General features: G+C 41.6%; 1 protein-coding gene across 1 annotated transcript in view; it reads left to right on the forward strand.

Moving 5' to 3' along the window:
* LOC126214965 (uncharacterized) overlaps window positions 1–27,859 on the forward strand; it is an 815,775-nt gene that overhangs the window by 598,289 nt on the left and 189,627 nt on the right. The window contains exons 10-13 of the mRNA XM_049941599.1: window positions 3,757–3,945; window positions 18,573–18,755; window positions 18,884–19,032; window positions 24,693–24,976. Coding sequence (XP_049797556.1) covers window positions 3,757–3,945; window positions 18,573–18,755; window positions 18,884–19,032; window positions 24,693–24,976 — 805 coding nt within the window. The remainder of the gene's footprint in view (window positions 1–3,756; window positions 3,946–18,572; window positions 18,756–18,883; window positions 19,033–24,692; window positions 24,977–27,859) is intronic.

Here is a 27,859-nt window from a genome sequence, read left to right on the forward strand (position 1 = left end):
AAACCACTGTCGAGTAGAAGTGATTTCAGGTAGTCTTTTATAAGTATTACAAGAATGGCCAGGATGGAAGAAACAAACAAAAATTTTAGAACTGGCAACCACTGAACCTGCATATGAATGATGTAGATTAAAAGGAAAATTTATTTGAGAAAATTCCAAATTCGTTGTGTTTCTCTTGAATCTACTGAACAACCTGCTGCTCCAGTTAGTGAAACCTTCCCCGTTTTGGTCCTGAATGTTTGGCATGTGGCACTAGCATTCTTTAAGTTGTTCTTCATTTGACACCATCCACAAATGTTTGCTTCTGTGACTACAAATTTTCTTCCTGCTGAACAGTCTTTCTGAACCACCACTAATTTAAAATTAGCATTTCTGTGAATAAGTGGCTGTAATTTGCATCCATTATCAATTACTGTACATTACATTTTATGTAGCACTGACAATATAAGCAAACTGAATGACAACAATATCTCGTCCTCTCGGCTACCTACAGCCGAACCAGCGAAATTTTACAAATTTGAATCTATAGATGTATCAGGGTGTATACGACCCGGGACAGCTGGGAAAAACTTGGTAATTTTTTCATCTGGGAGAAAACCGGGAAAAACCCGGGAACTGTTTAGAATTCCAGGAATTTTTCATTGTTGTAGTTTTCAGTTAAATTTTTGTCATTTTGGCTGGTAAGAACCGATACTCTAACAAAGGATATTACTGTATCCTGCTACTGCAGAATTATTCTGCAGCAACAAAACATGAACAAGAGAAAAAAAGAAAACGGAAATGAAACTTAAGTTGCAAAGGAAGTGTGCCGTATAGAACAACAAGACACAGTGCTCAGATGAGCGTCTGCCAGCAGCAAAGTGTGTCAAAGGTTTTAGAAAGACTATGCAATGCTTCATAACAACAAATTGTCTCCAATGAGCGTGACGTGACAACTGTTTAAATTAGACTCGTTTGAGCAGTTGCGGGCGGGCTCTTGGGCATGTGCAGTTGCTTCTGGTTACAGAAGTGTGGCTGGGTGACACTATCTAGTATGTTGTATTGTCCCGATTCAGAAATTAGTAGATCCGGGGCTGATGCACAGAGGACAGAGCAGTGTGAGTTGGGGTAGGGAGGTGGATCGTCTCCACGTGACCTTTGTTTACATTCAGTGGTTTTGTTGTTTTCTCCTTGTTTCTTGCTCTCATGTTAAATGAAAACAAAACGGATTTTTGTGGCCGGGAGCTAGCAAATGAATTAAAATACGTTCGCATAATTACGGAAGGCTAAAATATGTTATTAGTTTCAGATTTTATGTCCACCTTTCTGACAGTCAAGCATTAATCGCCTTGCAGAACAATGAAGCTTTTTTGTCGGTTTGTTAAAGAGATTTGGTTTTAATTAAATCTTTTCTGCTGAGGCAGTCAATTTATTTGAAACAAAATGTTCAATTTCACACTGTTGGCTAGTTTGAACTGTTTGCTGAATTTCAAGTATACACATGCATTATGCCATAATAAAGAACCAAACATGAGATAATACGGTACTGGTACTCCAAGAAAATTTGCATCCGAATCTGGACATACTAATGTGCACTTTAAGCCGAATTATGCATTTTAGTATGGTTCACGAAATTCTGATGCTCTTGAAGTATCCTCTAATGTCTTGTTTCTTTTATCTCATAATGTAAGATCTTTTAATGTTTTACACGTAGTAACATCAGGTTTCCTGCGTCATCGTAGCTGCGCAAGTGCGGTGACGCCCGTTATCTGGCGCTCTCTGGCAACTGCTGAAACAAACCTATTTCTAACAGGTCGCGGGAAAATGTTGCGATTGGTGGTTTGAAAAGCTTTCTTTCAAAGTAAATTTCCGTTTACGCAAGATGAACTATGTGCGAGAATGTGCGATGAAGTTCTTAAATCACGAAGCGTTTGACTCTCATTTAAAAATCAACTCTTTGAGGATGACCATTTAGAAGAATTTCCAGCCCAGAAGATCAGACATTTACGTCATTATCAAAAATTTACTGGCACATTGTGTGAATAGTCTTAAAGTGTAACATGCGTAAAAAGGATAAACATTATATGTGGAAGCTTAGCTTCCCTTCCAGCTTATTAATTTTCTTATGTGAATGCTATGTATATTAATTTAAACCAGTAACTTTCCTTATTTGTGTGTTCGTGCTACTTAAGAGTGATCTTGCTATTGGCTGACTACATCACGTGTCCTATGCTGTCATCATCTGGCGAGATGACGTGACAGGAGCTATGACTGGCTTACAAAAGCGCATCGCAATCTCGATTTCAGTGCTTCAGAAAGTGACATAATTCAGATTTACACCTTTGTAATACGAAAATATGCAGCGTACATGTTGGTGCATGTGTATTTTCACCTGGGAGAAAATGTATTTTTAACTGGGAAATCCGGGAAAAAGCCGGAATTTTTTTTTTCCTTGTCCACGTATACACCCTGTGTATGTATACTGTAGCAACTTTGAAAAACAACAGTACTGTAGAGCAGTAGCTAATTTAGTGTCATTGTTGAAGCTCGTGTTTCATTTGCTGTGCTGTGTTTCAAGTGTTCGATGTGATCGTATTTTGTTAACATTAATTTGTCTCCTGGGCTAAAGCCTAGATCACAGTCATTGCCAGCTACGGCAGTGTGTGTCTAATGCTCATAGGTTGGCAAAACATCAATTGTGCCTAGCAAATGGGATAATAGTTTCACCTAGCAGATTTCACATCTATATTGATGTGAGAAAATGGCAATATTCTCCAAAATAAATCTGTGTGGGACATCAGTTGTAAAAACCTTCATATATAAATGTAAGACAACCCTCGTGTGCAGCTTTTCAGAATTATGTAAAAATGTTGACCCCAGCAACATTAGTTTAATCTGCAAATGTAAGACAACCCTGTGTTTTTCAAATGATGAGTTTGGGAAGAAATCTCATCTTATAATTGGAATAAAAGTGGTACATCAGACTATGAAGATACATAGGCTGGTCAAGTACTCAGCCTGACTTGTTTCTTACAATGACATGCCTCTTTACAAGAAAGGCGACATAGAATGTTATGTGGATACATAGATAACATGATGCCTTGCCTCAGCCACTGATCTCATAGGTGAGGTCCCATACTCCGAAGAGTGTAGGGGACGATGCTGGAGACCCGCACCGCCGTACTAGGCAAGGTCCTAGTGGAGGTGGTTTGCCATTGCCTTCCTCCGACCGTAATGGGGATGAATGATGATGATGATGATGATGATGATGATGATGATGATGATGATGAAGACGACACCCAGTCATCTCGAGGCAGGAAAAATTCCTGATCCCGCCGGCAATCGAACCTGGGATCCTGTGTGCGGGAAGCGAGAACGCTACCGCAAGACCACGAACAAGAAGTGCCTATCAAGACAAGTTATGGTGTAGTATAGATGTGTATTACGTGATGGCAAAGATGAGAGGATTCAATAGGGAAAGCATTTAAAATGTAAATAAACTGAGGAAAGTGATATCAAACACAAAAATGAACTGCAAATAGAGGTGGTGACAGTGAATGTTGTTGTATATGGTACTGGTAATAAATGTAAGAAAATGAATTAGAAACAGTTTGACAGTTTCTGAAAGAACAACTTTCGTTACCCTGCTGCTGTGTAGAGTAATGTTTGCAGCAAGTCATACAGTAAAAACATTTCTGTACCTGAACGTGCTGAGGTATGACTAGTAAAACGTGACTCGGGGCACACATTTGAGGGCTGTTTGTCGTTATTGTGCAGATGGACTACGAGGCCCACGGTGGAGCGACATCCGACCAGGCGTGCGTGACACTCAGGCGGTTTGCCGGAATGGCGCTGACAAACCTGACGTTTGGCGACGGCGCCAACAAGGCCCTCCTGTGCTCGCTGCGGCCCTTCATGAGGGCGCTCGTCGCACAGCTGGCGTCTCCCAGCGAAGACCTCCGACAGGTACTGCTGCACACGATTGTGTGATGATTTTATTTTCTATTTTGTTGTTTTTGTATCCTGTCTCAATTCTAATACATGGCAGTATGTAGATATGTGACAAAGCTGTATATTGATGTGTATGCTTAGTTGTTTTAATTTCATGCCAACATTTAAACCAAAATTAATCTGGCATTCTTGTTGTACCTGTTGCAGAGTGATACTCAATGTGTAATCAGTTCATTTATCCTTCTTCTAGTAATACCTGTTTCTTCTTCTTTTTTCTTCTTTCCTCCAGCTTTGTATTAAAAAGAGAAGGAAACATAGCTGCTCAGACTCACAGTTTTATTTTGTCAAAAGTATGTATCAAGATAATTGCTCTCACTGTCACATGGAAATTATACTCATGTTTTATGTTGCTGCTAGTCATACAAATGGAAGCATACTTTGTTTTCTTCTCACCGTTATACGGATTGTGATTCAGTGGTCAACTGCACCTTGGAAATTTGAGATGTAGTTTATGGTCTGTCAACATACTGACTAAACTGCCTGCTTTCTCATATTTTTATTCTAGACTATCCCATTAGACTGCACTGGAATTTCATTTACTGCAACATAGTTTGGTGCTATTATCTTAACGAGATGGGAAAAGCAAGAGATTCCACAAACATTTTGTCAAAGTTTAATGTAGATTTTTGTGATGCAAGTGAAAGTAAGAAGATGAAATGAATTGATTTTACCAGTGAGGGCTTTCGTCGTTTGTCGTAGCAGATGTTGCATGGAGTAAAGATGCAGCCCCTTACTTTGCTGCTTCATTGTGACTTGTAAACATGCTTACTTTGTTTAATTTTATGTTTCCTCACTTACTGCTGTTTATTTCTTTGTTTACCATGTTGAGACTGCACTGTTGGTTGTGGACATAACAAACGGCAAGAGGTATACTCAGTCTGTACATATAACCGAGACACCGTTTGCGATGCAGGTAAAATACGGATTTTGGGATACTGCACGAAAAGTTGGCCAGCAGTGCTTGAATGACACAGCCCACATACGCTTTCACAATATAACGTAATCTTTCAGATACTGTAAGCTTTGTGCCACCATTTACACAACTGCACTGTTGCCTCACTGCTGATTACTATCGGCATTTCGTGCTAAAGCAGTTGATATGAAGTGTTATTCATGAGTATGTATGGGGTTTTAGAAACCCCTGCACTACAGCTACCAGAGTTGATACAATAATATACATCAGTTGATAGAGAATATTCCAATTTTCAGGTTGTTTGACATGGCTTTCCTTTATGATGTGAGTAGTATCGTAGGCGGGGAGGGGCGGGGGATTCCAGGTCAACCAGAATCCAGGCTAATAGAAAGTCACTTTGTTTGTGGAAGAAAGAGAACCTGCATTGTTTCAGTGACTGTTATGATGGTTGCAATGCATGAAGGTGAGTTTTAGCCAATGCGTCTGTGTGTTTTTTTTTTGTTAATTTTACAGCAAGATGTTCTAAATCTTTAAGAGTCAAAGGACATGAGGAGGAGGCAGGAGTTGAGAAAAGAGTGAGGCAAAGCTGTAAAATACTCATCATATCATTCAGTCTGTGCATTGAGCAGCCAGTATCAGTAAGTGAGGAGAAATTTGAAAGAGGAATTTGAAGTTCAAGTGAAAAAAATAAAACTTTCAAGGTTTACCAACACCATTGTAAGCCAGGCAGATATGGCAGGCTCACACAGAAGTACCAAATCGAATCAACGAGAAAGAAATTCCAGCACAGCTTTTTTTTTAAAAAAAAAAAAAAGAAAAGAAAAAAACTGGGGGGGGGGATAGGTTGATAGGACGTGTCCAGAGGCACCAAGAAATAATTAGGGATTGAAGAGAAGAGGCACAGAAGGGTAAAATGTGTAAAGGAAGACCAAGGGTTAAATATATGGTGTCCCAGGAGGACATATGGCAGGAACATTAATTCTGCTGAGTAAACATTGGCTCTAAAATGGGTACCTTAAGACCTATAAGCACTTCTTTATGTGAGATACTGTGAAACAAATCTCTTCTACTGCAGGCTCTGTTTTCTATATTTTGGGAGGTGGTAGCATGGACCAAAACAAGAAAAAATTGTGCTGGAAACATGGGTTCTAAAGTGCATACTTTAAGAACTATGAGCACTTGTTCACCTTTGCTACTGTGGAACATATCTCTTCTACTGAACAAGTGCTCATAGCTCTTAAAGTATGCACTTTAGAACCCATGTTTCCAACACAATTTTTTCTTGCGTTGGTCCATACTAACCCCTCCCAAAGTATGGAAAGCAAAGATTCTGCGGTAGGAGAGATTTGTGTCACAGATTCAAGCATGAAAAGTGTATTTTAGAACTCACGTGGCTAGAATTTCTTGCTTCGAATGATCATTTGTGTTATCCCTGAATACTGGCCATTCCTCGTGGGACACACTGTATAGGAAGCAGGTTCAGCTGGATATAAGTTGCAGTAATCGTGCAGAAATGGGGTGGTTGCACAGGGTAGACAAGCATAGATAGCTGTCGCAAACCAATTTTTGAACTGAAGACTTGATGTAGTTGTTGTTGTTGTTGTTGTCGTCGTCGTCGTCGTCGTCGTCGTCGTCGTCTTCAGTCCGGAGACTGGTTTGATGCAGCTCTCCATGCTACTCTATCCTGTGCAAGCTTCTTCATCTCCCAGTACCTACTGCAGCCTATATCCTTCTGAATTTGCTTAGTGTATTCAGCTCTTGGTCTCCCTATACGATTTTTACCCTCCACGCTGCCCTCCAGTACTAAATTGGTGATCCCTTGATGATTCAGAATATGCCCCACCAACCGATCCCTTCTTCTAGTCAAGTTGTGCCACAAACTCCTCTTCTCCCCAATTCTATTCTATACCTCCTCATTAGTTACGTAATCTACCCATCAAATCTTCAGCATTCTTCTGTAGCACCACATTTCGAAAGCTTCTATTCTCTTCTTGTCTAAACTATTTATCGTTCACGTTTCACTTCCATACATGGCTATACTGCATACAAATACTTTCAGAAACGACTTCCTGACATATTAACAGAATCTTCCATCAGTTCTCGGTAGAACAACATTATAATAAATGTAAAGCACCAGTTTGCTTTTGTTATACAATATCTCTTTTATTGTAAGCCGAAAACAGACTTCCTGACACTTAAATCTATACTCGATGTTAACAAATTTCTCTTCTTCAGAAATGCTTTCCTTGCCACCATTGCCAGTCTTCATTTTATATCCTCTCTACTTCGACCATCATCAGTTATTTTGCCCCCCCCCCCCCTCCCAAATAACAAAACTCATTTGCTACTTTAAGCGTCTCACTTCCTAATCTAATTCCCTCAGCATCACCCGATTTAATTCGACTACATTCCATTATCCTCGTTTTGCTTTTGTTGATGTTCATCTTATATCCTCCTTTCAAGGCACTGTCCATTCCGTTCAACTGCTCTTCCAGGTCGTTTGCTGTCTCTGACAGAATTACAATGTCATTGGTGAACCTCAAAGTTTTTATTTCTTCTCCATGGAGCTTAATTCCTACTCCGAACTGACTATGACTGAAAAATTCAAACCTTTTTCAGTTGCTTCTCAAAAGAAATATCAGTGACACCAGTCATGAATGGTTTCAGATTGTGTAGCATTGGAGACACCAGCAGACTAATCATTCTGAAAACAACCTATGGGCTGTAGCCTAATTGTTTCTTCATAATCAGATTTATATTTCAGGAATGCTAGTCCAGCAAGAAACACTGCCATAAAAAGTAAATAAATAAATAAAGTAAAATAAATAAAAAAATGCAGCACCCTCAAGGAATGTGTCCAGTGCCACTAGAATATGATACACTACTGGCCATTAAAATTGCTACACCAAGAAGAAATGCAGATGATAAACAGGTATTCATTGGACAAATATATTATACTAGAACTGACATGTGATTACATTTTCACGCAATTTGGATGCATATATCCTGAGAAATCGGTACTCAGAACAACCACCTCTGACCGTAATAACGACCTTGATACGTCTGGGCATTGAGTCAAATAGAGCTTGGATGGCGTGTACAGGTACAGCTGCCCATGCAGCTTCAACACGATACCACAGTTCATCAACAGTAGTGACTGGCGTATTGTGACGAGCCAGTTGCTCGGCCACCATTGACCAGACGTTTTCAATTGGTGAGAGATCTGGAGAATGTGTTGGCCAGGGCAGCAGGCGAACATTTTCTGTATCCAGAAAGGCCCGTACAGGACCTGTAACATGCAGTCGTGCATTATCCTGCTGAAATGTAGGGTTTCACAGGAATCGAATGAAGGGTAGAGCCACGGGTCGTAAAACATCTGAAATGTAATGTCCACTGTTCAAAGTGCCGTCAATGCGAACAAGAGGTGAACGAGACGTGTGACCAATGGCACCCCATACCATCACGCCGGGTGGTACGCCAGTATGGCAATGACGAATACACGCTTCCAATGTGCGTTCACTGCGATGTCGTCAAACACGGATGCGACCATCACGATGCTGTTAACAGAACCTGGATTCATCCAAAAAAATGACGTTTTGCCATTCGTGCACCCAGGTCCATCGTCGAGTACACCATCGCCGGCGCTCCTGTCTGTGATGCAGCGTAAAGAGTAACCGCAGCCATGGTCTCCGAGCTGATAGTCCACCAACGTGAGCAGCAATGTCGCAATACGATAAACCGCAATCGCGATAGGCTACAATCCGACCTTTATCAAAGTCGGAAACGTGATTGTATACATTTCTCCTCCTTACACGAGGCATCACATTAACGTTTCACCAGGCAACGCTGGTCAACTGCTGTTTGTGTATGAGAAATCGGTTGGAAACTTTCCTCATGTCAGCACGTTGTAGGTGTCACCACTGGCGCCAACCTTGTGTGAATGCTCTGAACAACTAATCATTTGCATATCACAGCATCTTCTTCCTGTCGGTTAAATTTCGCGTCTGTAGCACGTCATCTTGGTGGTGTAGCAATGTTAATGGCCAGTAGTGTACATATATACAGAGAGGTTGCGGTGTTAGTGATTCACTTATCATGGTCATCAGCAATCGGATGGTGCTCAGAAGCCCTGTCTGTGCACACACTACTTTGACTCTGCAAGCAGAAACTGTGCTGAGCTTTAGAGGTGAACAGTGTTCGCAACATTCATCCTAGGATACATTCATGCCCTCTGGTGAGTACGTATTCGTGTTGTAAGGCGTCCTCCATTTGAACGAGGTTACACTGTGGGCCTGTGGAAAGCTAGATGAATGTATTGACAGATTGCCACACGTGTTGGGCACACTGTATTGATGGTGTGTCACTGCTTGCAACAGTGGTCTGAGAATCATTCCCACACCTGTAGACTAGGTTCAAGATGTCCACATAGTACAGACCCGCATCAAGATCAATGTGTTGTATGAGCAGCATGGCTGACCGAACGTGATCTAGGGACATATTAAGGGTATGTGTTACATCTGATGTGTCATTGGGACCATTGGGAACAGTCTGCTTGCAGCATGATTTAGATCACGTGTGTCTATGGCTAGGCTTCCACTGACATCACGACAGTGCCAAGTGTGGTTACTTTGTGGTTCTGAAATAGTTAACTGTAAGGTGGAATGACACTCAGTTGTCTCCAGTTATGAGAGTAGGGTCTGTCTGTATGCAAGTGGTGAGTAGATGTAGATGTATATGCCGTAGACCTGGTGAGCTGCCTGTTACAGAGTGCATTTGCCCATGATGCTTGGGTCCCATCCCTGTGTGGTGGCCATCAGTTACAACTCAATGGCACGTTGGTATCCTGCAAGATGAAGTAACTGATACTCACTAAATTTCACAGGCTATCTACATCTACATATGTACTCCACTAGCCACCAATCGGTGTGTGGCAGAGGGCACTATTCGCGCCAAAATCATATTCCCCCCCTCTGTTGCTCTCACAGATCGTGTGAAGGAAAAATGACTGGCTGAACGCCTCTGTACGAACTCTAATTTCCATTATCTTTGAGTGGTGATCATTGCGCAATTTGAAAGTTGGTGGTAATAATATATGCTCTATGAAACTTCCTGGCAGATTAAAACTGTGTGTCGGACCGAGACTCGAACTCGGGACCTTTGCCTTTCGTGGGCAAGTGCTCTGTCACTGAGCTACCCAAGCATGACTCACGCCCCGTCCTCACAGCTTTACTTCTGCCAGTACCTCAGCTCCTACCTTCCAAACTTTACAGAAGCTCTCGTGCGAACCTTGCAGAACTAGCACTCCTGAAAGAAAGCATATTGCAGAGACATGGCTTTGCCACAGCCTGGGGGATGTTTCCAGAATGAGATTTTCACTCTGCAGGGGAGTGTGCACTGATATGAAGCTTCCTGGCAGATTAAAACTGTGTGCTGGTCCGCGACTCGAAATGGGGAACTTTGCCTTTCGCTGGAGAGCTTCCGTAAAGTTTGGAAGGTGGGAGATGAGGTACTGGCAGAAGTAAAGCTGTGAGGATGGGGCGAGAGTCGTCTTGGGTAGCTCAGTTGGTAGAGCACTTGCCCACGAAAGGCAAAGGTCCCAAGTTCGAGTCTCGGTCCGGCACACAGTTTTAATATGCCAGGAAGTTTCGCATCAGCGCACACTCCACTGCAGAGTGAAAATCTCATTCTGGAATATATGCTCTACATCCTCGGCGAAGATCGGATTTTGGAATTTAGTGAGCAGCCCCTTCCGTTTAGCGCGTTGTCTATCTCCAAGTGTGTCCCACTTCAAACTTTATTATTATCCCTGAGCTACTGCCATTTCTTCAACAGGAAGGTGATGCGGATTTGCAGCAGGTCAGTGCACGTCCAGAAACGGCTACTTTGATGTAAATTGCTCTTTGTGGTGTACAACAACAGCCGTGGGCAGCAACTTCACCAGATCTTTTGTCAAATGAAGATGTATAGGTCATGTGATACTAGAACTCCCTAGCCCTCCAGGGCCTGCAAGAACCATTGCCAAATTGCAACAAAAAGGACAAAATGCTCGGGACAGTCTATTGCCGTTTGGCATCCTTGCGATTGTTCGCATCTGACGTACATGCCTATGTTACTGCAAGAGGAGGGTATGCTGTGATATTGATGAAGCTGTTTGGGCTCCGTTTATTGTGACATGTGTTTCATTTGGTCTGACTTTTTTATCATATGCTCCTACAACGATGAACAACCTGTCACGTCACTTCCCAAAAAAATGACCTTGTTGTTGAGAACATTCCATTATTTTTTCCAACTGTATGTAGGATTGGAAAGTAGGATTGAGAAGTACTGTGCGAACTGAAGTTGAGAGAGTTGAGAGAGTAAGTTGTGAATCACTCCGTGATAGCTAAGTTGTTAAGGACACTGCCCACAGAAGGCAAAGTTTTGGGCTTGAGGCCAGGACCAGCATTCAGAATTAAGCATTCTGGAAATTTTAACTTATTCTTGCCATCAACCCTGTGCACACAGCTGCCAATAGGTTTCTATTTGATCTCATTTTTGAGACTATTATTGTTGTGCAAAGGAACCTGTTATGATTGGTAGAAGGGACTTGCAAATGTATGCTTTTTGTACAGAAAATGTTTTCTGGTAGATTTATATAACAGCAATTATTTTAAAATCTAATTTTTTTATTGGCTGTTTGAGAATAGTACCAGCTTCAAACAAGAAATGCTATCCTTAGTGGTAGATTTCTAGGACTGTTAATACACTGTATTCACACCATCTGGACTGAGCTGAAACTTTTATATTGTGTTGTGTGAGGCTAGTGTTAGAAACATTTATGCTAGTAACAGAACTACTCAAGATAGAATTGAAATGTCTTTCTACATCATCTGCTAATTTATGAACAATAGGGGGTTAACCCAGTACTAAGCAAAAAAGGGAAAGCAGAAAGGTGGAAGGAGTATATAGAGGGTCTATACATGGGCGATGTACTTGAGGACAATATTATGGAAATGGAAGAGAATGTAGATGAAGATGAAATGGGAGATAGGCTACTGCGTGAAGAGTTTGACAGAGCACTGAAAGACCTGAGCCGAAACAAGGCCCCGGGAGTAGACAACATTCCATTAGAACTACTGACGGCCTTGGGAGAGCCAGTCCTGACAAAACTCTACCATCTGGTGGGCAAGATGTATGAGACAGGCGAAATACCCCCAGACTTCAAGAAGAATATAATAATCCCAATCCCAAAGAAAGCAGGTGCTGACAGATGTGAAAATTGCCAAACAATCAGTTTAATAAGTCATGGATGCAAAATACTAACGCAAATTCTTTACAGACGAATGGAAAAACTGGTAGAAGCCGACGTCGGGGAAGATCAGTTTGGATTCCGTAGAAATGTTGGAACACGTGAGGCAATACTGACCCTACGATTTATCTTAGAAGCTAGATTAAAGAAAGGCCGACCTACATTTGTAGCATTTGTAGACGTAGAGAAAGCTTTTGACTATGTTGACTGGAATACTCTTTCAAATTCTGAAGGTGGCAGGGGTAAAATACAGGGAGCGAAAGGCTATTTACAATTTGTACAGAAACCAGATGGCAGTTATAAGAGTCGAGGGGCATGAAAGCGAAGCAGTGGTTGTGAATGGAGTGAGACAGGGTTGTAGCCTATCCTCGATGTTATTCCATCTGTATATTGAGTAAGAAATAAAGGAAACAAAAGAAAAATTCGGAGTAGGTATTAAAATCCATGGAGAAGAAATAAAAGCTTTGAGGTTCACCGATGACATTGTAATTCTGTCAGAGACAGCAAAGGACTTGGAACAGCAGTTGAACGGAATGGACAGTGTCTTGAAAGGAGGATATAAGATGAACATCAACAAAAGCAAAATGAGGATAATGGAATGAAGTCAAATTAAGTTGGGTGATGCTGAGAGAATTAGATTAGGAAATGAGACATTTAACGTAGTGAAGGAGTATTGCTATTTGGGGAGCAAAATAATTGATGATGGTCGAAGTAGAGAGGATATAAAATGTAGACTGGCAATGCCAAGGAAAGCGTTGCTGAAGAAGAGAACTTTGTTAACATCGAGTATAGACTTAAGTGTCAGGAAGTCATTTCTGAAAGTATTTGTATGGAGTGTAGCCATGTATGGAAGTGAAACATGGACGATAAATAGTTTGGACAAGAAGAGAATAGAAGCTTTCGAAATGTGGTGCTACAGAAGAATGCTGAAGATTGGATGGGTAGATTACATAACTAATGAGGAGGTATTGAATAGGATAGGGGAGAAGAGAAGTTTGTGGCACAACGTGACTAGAAGAAGGGATCAGTTGGTAGGACATGCTCTGAGGCATCAAGGGATCACCAATTTAGTATTGGAGGGCAGTGTGGAGGGTAAAAATCATAGAGGGAGGCCAAGAGATGAGTGCACTAAACAGATACAGAAGGATGGAGGTTGCAGTAGGTACTGGGAGATGAAGAAGCGTGCACAGGATAGAGTAGCATGGAGAGGTGCATCAAACCAGTCTCAGGACTGAAGACCACAACAACAACAGGGGGTTGACAAACAAATTGAAACAATATAATAAATATCAGATGTTTTAAAATAGCTCTCTTAGTGGAAGGGGATAATAGAAAACACAATAGATCTGTGAGAGTGAACACGTATACAGCTTTCAAATTTTATCCAGTTTATATTATAGAATAGTGTGGTACAGTTGTTGATACAGGACTCCACACTCAGGAAGACGCCAGTTTAAATCCTCACACAGCCATCTAGATTTGTTTTCCACAAGTTCCCCATATCGCTTTAAGGCAAATGCTGGAGCCTTTCCTTTGAATAGGACACTGCCAGTATTCTCCCCTAGCTTGAGCTGCATTTCTAATGACCTTATTGTTAAGAGAATTTGAAACCCAAATCTAGCTTCATTTTGTGCGACCATTACTTAGTTGTCTGGTGTAAGGGACAGCTGCAGATGGATTATTTTACACTAAGAAAATGCGTTAGTCCACTGTGAAATATGCTGTGAAACAAAATAGCATAGGGAGGGCTACAAAGAAATGTTACACTTTTTACTTACTTACTTGTGAATTTCTTACTCTCGCTATTAAAATAACTTTTTCACTTTTCCCACTGAAAGTGAGGACACATCCTATAGTGTTTTTTTTTCTCTCTCTGGCTCCTGCGAAACTTCAGACAAGCACATTATATGATCAACTCACAATTGTTAAAATTAATGTTATTTTTAAGATAAAGTTGTTAATTTAGTTGCAGTAAGTTTTTGGTTCTAAATAATAACTAAATTAGATTTGGATTCAGCAATAAAATTATTGGATTGTTGCATGACACTTGCATATTTAAAAAATGTAAAAGAACTACATTAAATGTATGTGATGTAAGTGTGGAAACACATTAAACAGACGAGGATTTTTTTTTGCACAGTCATTTGTTTGTACATATGTGGTGTCTATTCTTTAGGACATGTCCAAAAGTACAGACACTATTTTTTGATCCAGCATCCATGTTACATTAAGACATAAATGATTACAGACATTGGCTGTGAGTGAGCATTGATGTAAACCAATAGGGAAAGTTGAAAGTTTGTGCCGAACTGGGATTCAAACCTGGGTCTCCTGCTTGCTAGGCAGTTGCTCTGACCACTTAGCCATCCGGACACAGTGGTCATCCCTACTTCCTGGACTACCCTAGCACACCTCCCGTCAAACCCAGATTCTCAACTTACCCATGCACTACGCGTTTACATCAGTGCCTACTCGCAGCCAGTGTCTGTAATTCACTTGTGTCTTAAAATTGTTTGTTTGACTTGCAAATGGGAAAAAGTTAACAGTGATTATCAATTATTTGACTTCCACCATGCAAAATGTTTCCAGTAGTTTTTGTCATGGGGAAAGTTGTACTGAATATCTGGCAGATGAATGAGGGCACAGGCTCTAAGTCAACGTAACTTTCTATTTGTGGTGTTAGTTTCTTTCTTACTGAAAGAAATACTGTGTTTCCTTTTTGTAAAGATAGATAAAAGGCTTCTAAATATCAACCAATGGCATTATGCTTAATTTGTGTTGAAAGTGCGGTTAATCGCTTTTATCACGATCATTGTCACATCTGTGCTCTGCTGAATATGTAAATGGTGGCACACTCCAGTAAACATTTGTAGCACGTACCTGCAAGTCTCCAGCTAATATATGTAACTGGTCTGCAAAGAAACAGATACCACACGTGCATGTGACATTGTTAATGGTGAAATGTGCTCACGCATCCACTGCATTGTACAAGCAACAACAAAAATATCTCCAGCTGATCATCACTTAGAATGCTTCAAAAATAATTAAGCGGAACAGGTGTTTCTTAAATAAGAAAGATGGACTTTGTTGAATGGAAAAAGTAAATAATACACTCCTGGAAATGGAAAAAGGAACACATTGACACCGGTGTGTCAGACCCACCATACTTGATCCGGACACTGCGAGAGGGCTGTACAAGCAATGATCACACGCACGGCACAGCGGACACACCAGGAACCGCGGTGTTGGCCGTCGAATGGCGCTAGCTGCGCAGCATTTGTGCACCGCCGCCGTCAGTGTCAGCCAGTTTGCCGTGGCATACGGAGCTCCATCGCAGTCTTTAACACTGGTAGCATGCCGCGACAGCGTGGACGTGAACCGTATGTGCAGTTGACGGACTTTGAGCGAGGGCGTATAGTGGGCATGCGGGAGGCCGGGTGGACGTACCGCCGAATTGCTCAACACGTGGGGCGTGAGGTCTCCACAGTACATCGATGTTCTCGCCAGTGGTCGGCGGAAGGTGCACGTGCCCGTCGACCTGGGACCGGACCGCAGCGACGCACGGATGCACGCCAAGACCGTAGGATCCTACGCAGTGCCGTAGGGGACCGCACCGCCACTTCCCAGCAAATTAGGGACACTGTTGCTCCTGGGGTATCGGCGAGGACCATTCGCAACCGTCTCCATGAAGCTGGGCTACGGTCCCGCACACCGTTAGGCCGTCTTCCGCTCACGCCCCAACATCGTGCAGCCCGCCTCCAGTGGTGTCGCGACAGGCGTGAATGGAGGGACGAATGGAGACGTGTCGTCTTCAGCGATGAGAGTCGCTTCTGCCTTGGTGCCAATGATGGTCGTATGCGTGTTTGGCGCCGTGCAGGTGAGCGCCACAATCAGGACTGCATACGACCGAGGCACACAGGGCCAACACCCGGCATCATGGTGTGGGGAGCGATCTCCTACACTGGCCGTACACCACTGGTGATCGTCGAGGGGACACTGAATAGTGCACGGTACATCCAAACCGTCATCGAACCCATCGTTCTACCATTCCTAGACCGGCAAGGGAACTTGCTGTTCCAACAGGACAATGCACGTCCGCATGTATCCCGTGCCACCCAACGTGCTCTAGAAGGTGTAAGTCAACTACCCTGGCCAGCAAGATCTCCGGATCTGTCCCCCATTGAGCATGTTTGGGACTGGATGAAGCGTCGTCTCACGCGGTCTGCACGTCCGGCACGAACGCTGGTCCAACTGAGGCGCCAGGTGGAAATGGCATGGCAAGCCGTTCCACAGGACTACATCCAGCATCTCTACGATCGTCTCCATGGGAGAATAGCAGCCTGCATTGCTGCGAAAGGTGGATATACACTGTACTAGTGCCGACATTGTGCATGCTCTGTTGCCTGTGTCTATGTGCCTGTGGTTGTGTCAGTGTGATCATGTGATGTATCTGACCCCAGGAATGTGTCAATAAAGTTTCCCCTTCCTGGGACAATGAATTCACGGTGTTCTTATTTCAATTTCCAGGAGTGTATAACATCCCTGAACAAAGGAGTTTAAACAGATTGAAGGTGCTTGTGATAAAATTGGCATCCAAAGTACCATTCATGGAGTAACTTTCATCTTATCCATAGTATCCTTTGCTGACAGCTAAGAGATTTGAAGATAGCTGCACCTAGCAAGATGAGAACTGCTTTGTTTTCACAGGTTAATCCCTGTCCTGTCCAATGCATCTGCAAAGCCAATAAAGAACGCTTAAACTTGACACATGTTTTGCCTTTGTGGGGAGGGTTGTTGCCTGTGTAGTGAGTGACAACACCTGCCTTCTTCCTTCATAGCTGTTGCTCTCCACCTTGTGCCCAATGGAGTGCTGCTGCTATGCAGTATTGTTTTTTGCACGCTGTCACTCTTAGGCATCCATTAGTGTAATGACAAACTTGTGTAATGCGATATCTGCGTATTTGGTGTGACAAAGGATTTCAACCTCACTTGAGATCTTGGACTTCTACTTGAGAATGGAAAGTTTTATTGTAGGGGATTGGAGGAACCAGAAAAACCATTTATGCCAAGGTAATGTCTTCGCCACAGTGCCCCTTCAGCATTTTGGTGATGTACAAGATAATTCATATTAAGCAAATTGGGGGTCATGAAGGAGGTTACTTGCCTGTGCTTGCCTACTGAATTGACTGGTCAGAACTGGTTACAGTGGTCTTGGAAGAGGGGGGGGGGGCATGACAACATTGGACCATCTGCTTCATCTGTGTGACATCGCTTAAAGAGCATGTGTAGCAATATTAAAAGATGCTCTTGGTGGTGTTTCAAATAGAACCACAGCACACATTAAACAAAGGTTACTATTATTTTATTTCATTGTCACTTGTGGTGTTATGATTTTGACCATGATATAAACAAATAGTGCACACCCGCTGACGTCAGTGATAGGTATTTTACTCTGTGTATTTTAGATCTCAAAATGGCCTGATTCAACCAAAAGTGGTTGTATTAATAAATTGTCGTACCTAGGCTGTGACTTGGGTGGAAAATTGCTGTACTATTGTTATTCCTGACAATATGATGGAGCCTTTCTGTTGAACGGAACTTTTTTTTCTGATGAGAGACTGACAGGAAGTCATAGTCAAGTACGTTGTTGTATTGTAAGTAAGGGAAATACATGAGGGAAAGGCAACCACTCCCCTATAGTGAATTGATGCATGGAGCACAGCTATGCATAACAGAAAACAGCATTCACACTAGCTTTCGAGCACAAGCCCTTTTTCTAGCATCAGTTCACACACTCACCTACTCAACCACACAGACGTCCAAGCACACACTTGCATATGCACGTCTGTGTAGTTGTGTGTGTGAATATGCGTCCTTTTGCTAGAAAAGGAGCTAGTGATCGAAAGTCTGAATGAATGTTGTTTTCTGTTGTGTGTTAATGTGCTCCTCACATCGTCTCACTACTGAAGATGTGATGTTGTTTATCCTGTTAGTGTGTCTAGACTCTTAAATTTCTGAAAAATGTGTAAAATGCTAACTTTCAGCAGTACCAGCAGTGCTTATGTAACATTTATAACATTGTGTTACTCATTCTAATTATTGGGAAGCAATATTTACATTATTACTTTCTTCAGAATGGAGGAATTAAGTCACTCGTAATACAAGCGACTAAATCTTGCACACTGTGGTTGAATTTATAGGGCTGTGAGAGAAACACAAGAGGACAATAAAGCTTTTGAGAGTGAAGATGTGTACTGTCTGCTAATTCGTGTTACCTTACTGCCCAGTCCTCTTTGTCAGCATGTAAACAAAAATTATTAAATATATTAGCTGTATCAGTGGAAGAGATCAGAGAGATGTTATACGAGTCGTTTCCTACAGGTGACGGCAAGTGTGTTGCGCAATTTGTCGTGGCGTGCGGACGGAGCCAGCAAGCAGGCACTGCGTGAGGTGGGGGCAGTCCCTGCACTCGTCCGGGCTGCTATGGCCGGCACGAAGGAGGCGACACTCAAGTCTATACTGTCTGCCCTCTGGAACCTGTCGGCACACTGCAGCATGAACAAGGTGAGCGTGCCTGGCCAGTCGTAAGTGGATCCATTTTGTTGTAGGGATAAATGTTTCTAATTGAGAATATTGAAAGTTTGTTGCTAAAAAGGGGCCGGTACTATAAACTATTAACTTCCAACTTTCAGGTTGACATATGTGAAGTTGAGGGTGCGCTTGGATTTTTGGTGGATATGCTGAGCTATGAAGCCCCATCAAAGACACTGGCCATTGTCGAGAATGCTGGCGGCATACTACGTAACATCTCGAGCCACATTGCTGTGAGGGAAGACTACAGGTATGCAGTTGTTAACGGATTTCATCTGCTCACAAAATTTTCACAAATTTTCTTCTTTTCAAAACTTGAAAGTGCACGGATGCCCCTAAAGATAAGCATTAGGTTGCAATTGAATAATCTTGTGAAATTTGTTTTATACTGACTAGAAGACTTGTGTATGTGACCAAAATACGAGGGGGTGCCCAAAAGAAACCGAACTTTTTTTTTAAACTTATTTATCCACATTTTAGGGACAAACCTTCAATCCCCTTCAAAGTACTGTCCACTTGCACTAATACACTTGACTAATCTTTTATTCCATGTTTCAAAACATTGTTTAAATTCATCTCTTGTGATGCTCGACGGTGCCTCTGTCGTTTTTTCCTTCACTTCAGCAACATCAGCGTAACACTCTCCTTTCATGTCTCTTTTCGTTCTAGGAAACAAAAAAAATCACTTGGGATAAGGTTGGGTGAGCGTACGGGGTGAGGAACAGGGATTGTACCAATTTTGGTCAAGAATTGTTGTACAGACAGGGCTGTATGAGAAGGGGCATTGTCATTATGGAAAAACCACTCACCTGATTGCCACAAATCAGACCACTTCTACCACATATTGTTGTGCAGTCTTTTCAAAACTACCAAGTAGAAGGCCTGGTTAACTGTGTGACTTTGCGGAACAAACTCTTAATGGATGACTCCTCTTACATAGAAAAAACAAATTAGCATTGTAATTTTTTTCAGTGTCAGTCACAGTTGTGATAATAGTCATTTCCTTGCGGCAACTAGTTTTGGATCATAATGTCCATTTTCAAACCATAGCCTTAAACAAACGTGTAATCATACAGTCCACCAATGCACATATGCATGACAAATTGACATTGTAAGCATAGTACCAATTTTCGTCACCTTTGATAATTTTTGAAAAAAAAAAAAATCATTTCAGGACTCATCTTTCAAAGCACAGCATGCTTTCACGCAACCTTGTTTTTGTTCAGCAGTCAGCAGTTGTGGCGCCAATATGGCAGTAACCTTTTTCATTCCCAAATTTTCTGTCACAGTCCACTGCAGTGAACTCCCAAGTCACTCCCAACAGCTCCACAAGTGTCTGTCTTTGTTACTGAGTACATGAATATCTTCAACTTTTTCATGTATTTGGGCCTTGAAAGGATGACCAGAATGAGATTTGTCATCAATTGATATTTCACCATTTCTGAAATGAGGAAACCGCTCAAACACTTGAGTTTCCCCTCTCACATTGTTCTTGTCTGCTGTTTTTAACATTTGAAGAGTTTCTGTTCTACTTTTCCTGAGCAGAAAGCAGAATTTCAACACTGCGTGCTGTTCACAAAAATCAGCCTTTGGGAAAAAAAAAAAAAAACAACAGTCGCACCAGACACTTGTCACTATAAACTCTGCCAATGGCGCTTGGCTTGCTGACCCCTATGTTCACTCTGGGTGCTCCTAATGGCAAAAAATTAGTTAGGTTTCTTTTGGGTACCCCCTCTTACACTTGTAACTGTTGGTCCCTCTTGTTGTGTCTACTTAGGTGTTCATTATGAAATAACAATACTTCCTGATAACTGTTGGAAAAATGCCTGCACATGCAGAGAAAAACCAGTAGTTTCTATAATTTTGATCTGACAAAATGAGCTAGCACTACTACAGAGCTAAGAGCAGCAGCTTTTATACTTGTGAACAAAGGTATATCTGTATTGAATGTGTGACTCCTTGTACTGTGTTTGCATACCTGTTATAACAAAAGATGAATGTATGCAAAGAAAAATTACCTCTGTAGAGAAACCCCAAATCCAACTTAACATCAATTGGGTCAGCATTGGCGCAGACTACCTAATGCCTTTACTACAGCAGAGACTATATTTTTGTTTCTACAAAAGACACATATTACCCATCAGGGCTGGAAGTAGTATACAAGACTGTTCCAGCTTGTGTGGTATCTGACATCCTGTTTGCTCTATGCAACTTTCAGTGTTCTAGATTTCATACTTAATTCTGCATTTTGTCTGCTCTGGTACACCTTTCTACAAATTGGTGGACCTTCATTTCTGATATTTCCAGTTGTCTAAGAACTTCCTTTCTCAAGGGCCAACATTATGGTTTGTACAATAGAATGAGAACTGCCATTTAACTTGATATGAAATAGGACTGGAGACAGATTGCATCCATAACTAACCTTGGCTTATGTCTATGTGTGATAAATGCTTTCCAGTGTCCATGATGATCCTGGTTTTGGAATAAAGATTGAATCACTTGGCTCAGACATCTTGCAAGCCTGTTTTCTACATTATTTTTCTTAATTTCTTCCTGTCTGCACCATCAGATGAACACTACAAAATTATTTCCTTGTGCATTTTGTAGTCTAACATTCCCCATTGTATTGCAAAATTACATTCATTTCATTTGAAGCAAAAGTACAATTTGAACCATATTAGTCACAAACATACATTAAGACTGGAGTAACCTTTTGTCCTGAAATAATTTCTTTCAGTCCGTTATACTGGAAGTTTTTATTCAGGAACGTCTATTCGTCGCTGTTGTTCCTCTGAGTATCTATTGGCCCCACCCCGCCCCACTCTGGTGTTATTGGAAGTTTCATCCAGAATTAATCTGTCAGCTTACGGCGGAATGTGTGTTGCTTTGAAATGTCCCAGCAGATTAAAAGTGTGCTGGACGACACTCGAAGCTGATACTGTGCATTCCGCAGGCAATACCCAGACTCACAATTAATAAAATGTTCTGGGCAATTGTGATGTGGTCAAATGGATTTCACCTTTAAATTGAATGTGCTGATACGTGGATTATATGTTTATTTTACGGAGGCATGGCAGGGAGAAACTAGGTTGTTTTCACAAACATCTCAGCTGGATTATTCCGAAGATTCAGTTTACCGTGGAGGGGGAGGCAGGTGAAAGATTAAATTTTTTTGAAGTGCTAGTTTTCAAGAAAGATGCCACATGTTTTACCAAAAACCCCTGCACAGAGACTGTTACCTACACTGGGACTGGAACCACCACTCACAACAAAAGCGAGGCATCATGAAAACGTGGCAGGTAGAGAAAGGAATGTCTGCATATCAGAGCTGCTTGACACAGAATTGAAACATCTCACAGATGCATTGCTCAAGAATGATTATTCATCAAATGAGGTAAAAATAGCATTAAGACCACCACACACAAGTGATAACGAATCACAGATGCCTGTCAAATTGGAATTTTGCTACCTTTCATTAAGGATGTAATTGATCGCATAGGAAGAAATCTTGAAAACTCGGAACACTGCTGTAATCTGCAAACCCGAAGATACGAGATCACCTAAAATTGGCAAACTGCTCGAAAAAAGCAGTATTTCGTAGGATTCCGTGTAGTTGTGGGGAGGGTTATGTGGTCACTACAAAAAGAATGGCCAAAAAATGACTAGAAGAGCACAAGGGCAATTGTAGAAGAGACCACATTAATTTTGGTAAGACTCCAGTTCTGGCAGCTACAAGCAGATACCATGTGAGGCTACATAGAGAGGCCATAGAGATTGTAAAACAACCCAGGAGTTTGAATAGGAAAGAGGAGGGCTGAAATTGAATGACGTGTGGATACTAGTGCTGAAAAAGGTGTGTAACAGTCTTCCATGATGGGGTTGATACCAACAGCAGATGAAGGCAGTTGGGAACTGGGCTCGGATATTCAAAATGGGTGACATCACGCCACTGTGCAGTCAGTAGCGATCCAGGGTGTGAAGGGCCACTCAAAGAAGCTATGGTCCCTCTAGAAAATGTTCTCCACAGATGGGGATGAAATGTTGAATTTGAATGTGAAATCCATTCGACCACAGCACGATAGCCCAGAATGTATTAATTGTGACATTTCCGGCCATGAAAGTTTACATTTTTTAATACCCATACTGCGTGAGATAGACCACTCTCACATCTTCAATTCTGGTAATACCTTCCTCCTACTTTCCAAACCTCATACAACCTCTCCTGTGTACCTTGTGGGACTAGCATATAGGAAGAAAGGATATGCGGAGAAATACACTACTGGCCATTAAAATTGCTACACCAAGAAGAAATGCAGATGATAAACAGGTATTCATTGGACAAATATATTATACTGGAACTGACATGTGATTACATTTTCACGCAATTTGGGTGCATAGATCCTGAGAAATCAGTACCCAGAACAACCACCTCTGGCAGTAATAACAGCCTTGATATGCCTGGGCATTGAGTCAAACAGAGCTTGGATGGCGTGTACAGTTACAGCTGCCCATGCAGCTTGAACACGATACCACAGTTCATCAAGAGTAGTGATTGGCATATTGTGACGAGCCAGTTGCTCGGCCACCATTGACCAGACATTTTGAATTGGTGAGAGATCTGGAGAATGTGCTGGCCAGGGCAGCAGTCGAACATTTTCTGTATCCAGAAAGGCCCGTACAGGACCAGCAACATGCGGTCGTGCATTATCCTTCTGAAATGTAGGGTTTTGCGGGGATCGAATGAAGGGTAGAGCCACGGCTCATAAGAGATCTGAAATATAACGTCCACTGTTGAAAGTGCCGTCAATACGAACAAGAGGAGACTGACACGTGTAACCAATGGCACCCCATACCATCACGCCGGGTGATACGCCAGTATGACGATGATGAATACATGCTTCCAATGTGCGTTCACCACGATGTCGGCAAACATGGATGCGACCATCACAATACTGTAAACAGAACCTGAATCCATCCGAAAAAATGACGTTTTGCCATTCGTGCACACAGGTTCGTCATTGAGTACACCATCGCCGGCGCTCCTGCCTGTGATGCAGTGTCAAGGGTAACCACAACCATGGTCTCTGAGCTGATAGTCCTTGCTGCTGCAAACGTCGTCGAACTGTTCGTGCAGGGATCGAGACATGGCTCCACGATCCGTTAGAGCCGTGCGGATAAGATGCCTGTCATCTTGACTGCTAGTGATACGAGGCCGTTGGGATCCAGCACGGCATTCCGTACTACCCTCCTGAACCCACTGATTCCATATTCTGCTAACAGTCATTGGATCTAGACCAACGCGAGCAGCAATGTTGCGATACGATGAACTGCAATCGCGATAGGCTACAATCCGACGTTTATCAAAGTCGGAAACGTGATAGTACGCATTTCTCCTTACACGAGGCATCACGATGACGTTTCACCAGGCAACGCGGGTCAGCTGCTGTTTGTGTATGAGAAATCGGTTGGAAACTTTCCTTATGTCAGCACGTTGTAGGTGTCGCCACCAGCGCCAGCCTTGTGTGAATGCTCTGAAAAGCTAATCATTTGCATATCACAGCATCTTCTTCCTGTTGGTTAAATTTCACGTCTGTAGCTTCGTGGTGTAGCAATTTTAATGGTCAGTAGTGTAGCTTAACCACATTTCTGTGAAGTTCGGAAGTTCAGCAGACATACAATGGGAGAATTGCAACTGTGAGGGTATGTTGTGAATTGTGCTCGGCTAGAACTGTCAGTAAGAATATGGCACGTGAAAGGATATGTTCTGGTCTAGAGTACTGATCACACATTTTTAATCTGCCAGGAAGTTAAGACCTTCCACCATTGCTCTCATTATACGATTCTGTTAAATCTCATCTTCATTCGTGTGGGCTTCGGTGTTGCTGACTTTCACAATTATTAATTTTGCAGGCAAATCTTGCGAGAGCACAACTGCCTGCAGACACTGCTGCAGCAGCTGAAGTCGCCATCGTTGACAGTGGTGAGCAACGCGTGCGGTGCCCTGTGGAACCTTTCGGCACACTCCGCACGCGACCAGTGCGCACTCTGGGAGCTGGGCGCCGTCGCGATGCTGCGCTCGCTCGTACACTCCAAGCACAAGATGATCTCCATGGGTTCATCTGCTGCCCTCAAGAATCTGCTGGCCGCGCGCCCCCACCACGAGGCGCTCTTTCCTATGGATGCCACAGCCAAAGGTAATGACAGCAGACCCTCACTCAGAAATATGAAGAGTTCCTGGTGTGCCTCTGCCAGTAGTTGAGTTCCTCCTTTTTCTTATCATCATCATCATCACCACCACCACCACCACCACCACCACCACCACCATCACCATCATCTTTATATTTTCCACATCAGAGATTACAGTATTGCATACAATCAAGTCTACTGTAGTCCAATTAAAATTACTTTATAGCTGACACTTCACACGCTCTAACTGGTTTCTTCCAATCAGAGCTCTCAACATCACGCCTGAACTGTTTGCCATTGCCAGACTGTCACAGCAATTGGTTCACTTCCAATTCCTTGTCTCTTGCAGACATGCCAACTCACCCGATTTAAGCGCAAGACTCCCGATTTTTCCTTCTTCCTCCCGATCTCCCGACAGTGAAGACCGATCTCCCGATTTTCAGAGCCGTTTCAGTACTTTCCTTACTATTTTACTTTGGTGACAACTTTGAAGCCTGACGAAAAGTCTATATTCTTTAAGTCTGTAAGAAGATGTTTCTTATCATCATGTGATTACATGATACACAAATTTCCATTCAAAGATGAAGTTTTAATGCAAAGATTTCTATAATTGGCAAAGCATCATTTTCCAACCTTAGATTTTTCATAAACAGATTTTCTAATATTCTGACCAGCGAAAGTGAACACTTAGATACAGAACTTGATATTCTTCACTCTCAGTTCTGTAACTTTCAGCTGGAAGAAACCAACTTGGCAGCAGAGAGAATTGATGTTCAGTGGGCGTTGGTAAGTAAGAAGAAATCGGCTGATGGGGTTCTTCAATATGATAAACTTGCAAAGGTGATGCTGGCTATTTTGTCAATTCCACATAGTAATGCGAAATGTGGGAGAATTTTTAGCACAGTTACAAACACCAAAACTCAGTTCAGGTCCATACTTTCAGAAAAGTCTTTGGAGAAATTTTTGATTTTAAAATCAGTTCAAAAAGGCAAGTGCTTTGAGCAGATATTTAGTTCAGAGTTTTTGAAGAAGGCTAAGTCAGCTACGGGTGTGCTGAATAAGTAACTACTGTAATCAGACAAATTCAGACTGATAAACTATTCAGATTATTTGCTAAGCCTAACATGTATATCCTGTATAAAATTGATTTAGATTTGGGAAAGATGTCTTACGCATATAAGATGTATAAGATGCCATGCAAATATGGTTTGCATTATGAAATGAAAACGTGTGATTTATTCATGCAAAAACTGTGCTAGTGTCAAAACAGAAATCTAATATACGTTAATTTGTTTCCTCGGATCGTAATTTCGAACTGTAATTCTTTCGAGAGTGCTTCATTTGAATGTGTGTGAATCCAAAGAAACCTGCAGAGCTCATCATTCATATTGTTCAGCATGTTGAATGATAAATTATGCAGTCCGAAGGCTCAGGTATGTCCATTATCTAGTATTTACATGTAAATAATAAAGCAAATGTAATTGAATTGTTGCAGTTATTGAGTTATTGCAACTTTAATCATCAGAGATCACAATAGTACACTACTAAAATTCTCCTGATTTTTCACTTTTGAAAGTTGGCATGTCTGCTCTTGATGTGTTTGGATCCTGAATCCTCGATCTGGTCCTTTTATTTCATATTTCGTCACACATGATAACAAGAGAACCACACAAAAAAGAAAAAAATACACAGACATACTACATGATAACAAACTACACACAAACACAAAGATGCTAAAGAAATTCACATATTTCATACACAACACCAACAAAACACTAGTAGATACTTCTGCACTTCTGGCTAGTGACAGACATCAACTATCAAGTAATTTTAATTGGACTTGCACTTTACTTCTAGCTTCCTCAGAAGTAGCCCAGTTACTTATAGGTAATTTTTTACAGTTGATTACATGATACATGAACATTATTGTATCTTCTATTATTATTATTATTATTATTATTATTATTATTATTTTACTGTTGTTGTTGAAAGAAACCAATTTGGAATGTCATTATTTGTGTTAACAGGTTTCAACAATTAAGTCGTAGTGATAAGTGAATTATGTCCTCTCAGTTATTTTTTCATCTTTTAGTAATGATCCATAACCTAGGCCTTTAATATTAATTGGATATTTTTACATTACACTTTTTTTTAAACAAGTTGGACATAATTCCTGTACATGTTTGTTGTTGTCTGTTAAAGTACTCATAGTATTTTTGTGATCTAGTTCTCTGCCAGAAGACAACCATTCGAGCACTTTTTCTGATTTGCACTCACTTCTCGTATGAAATCTTATGATACTGAATTTACTATTACTAATTTACTGCTTGAACTGCCCTCCATGTTATATTACAAAGGAACAAAGACTCTAACAAATAATAATGAATAGTGAAAGAGAGTTATTAAATCAAAAAAAAATAGAAAAGGGAAGAAACTGAGAGAGATTTGTCAGTATTATTAAAATAAGTGAATAAGGAGACATAGGACAGATTTTTATCTGAAGTAATCTCAGTGGCTAGGAAACGTGTCAGATTTCCTTTTCACACTAGCCTTAGGAACCTCAAGGAAGCAAGCTGATAACGTACTGAAGTATTTCCCATTTCACCACCTGGATGACAACCTTAGTACTGCTGTTCCAGTATCTGTTTCGAACTCGCCTGCAGAACCAAAGAAAAGTGACTTTTTATTGGACCCATTTCCCTTTATTCACTCTTTCCTGCTCATATCTGTCCATATCCTAGTACTGAAGTATTCCTCACTGGCTTGTCATATCCTGTCCTAGGCATACATTAACTGATGAAGTTTGACTTATTCTGTAAGATGCGTGTTGATAGTGAACTGAGAAAACTTTGCCTGTTACAATAGGTCACAGGATACTTCTCCCTATCCAG

This window comes from Schistocerca nitens, chromosome 12 (assembly GCF_023898315.1).
Source record: "Schistocerca nitens isolate TAMUIC-IGC-003100 chromosome 12, iqSchNite1.1, whole genome shotgun sequence".
In the NCBI taxonomy this organism is placed as follows: Eukaryota; Metazoa; Arthropoda; class Insecta; order Orthoptera; family Acrididae; genus Schistocerca; species Schistocerca nitens.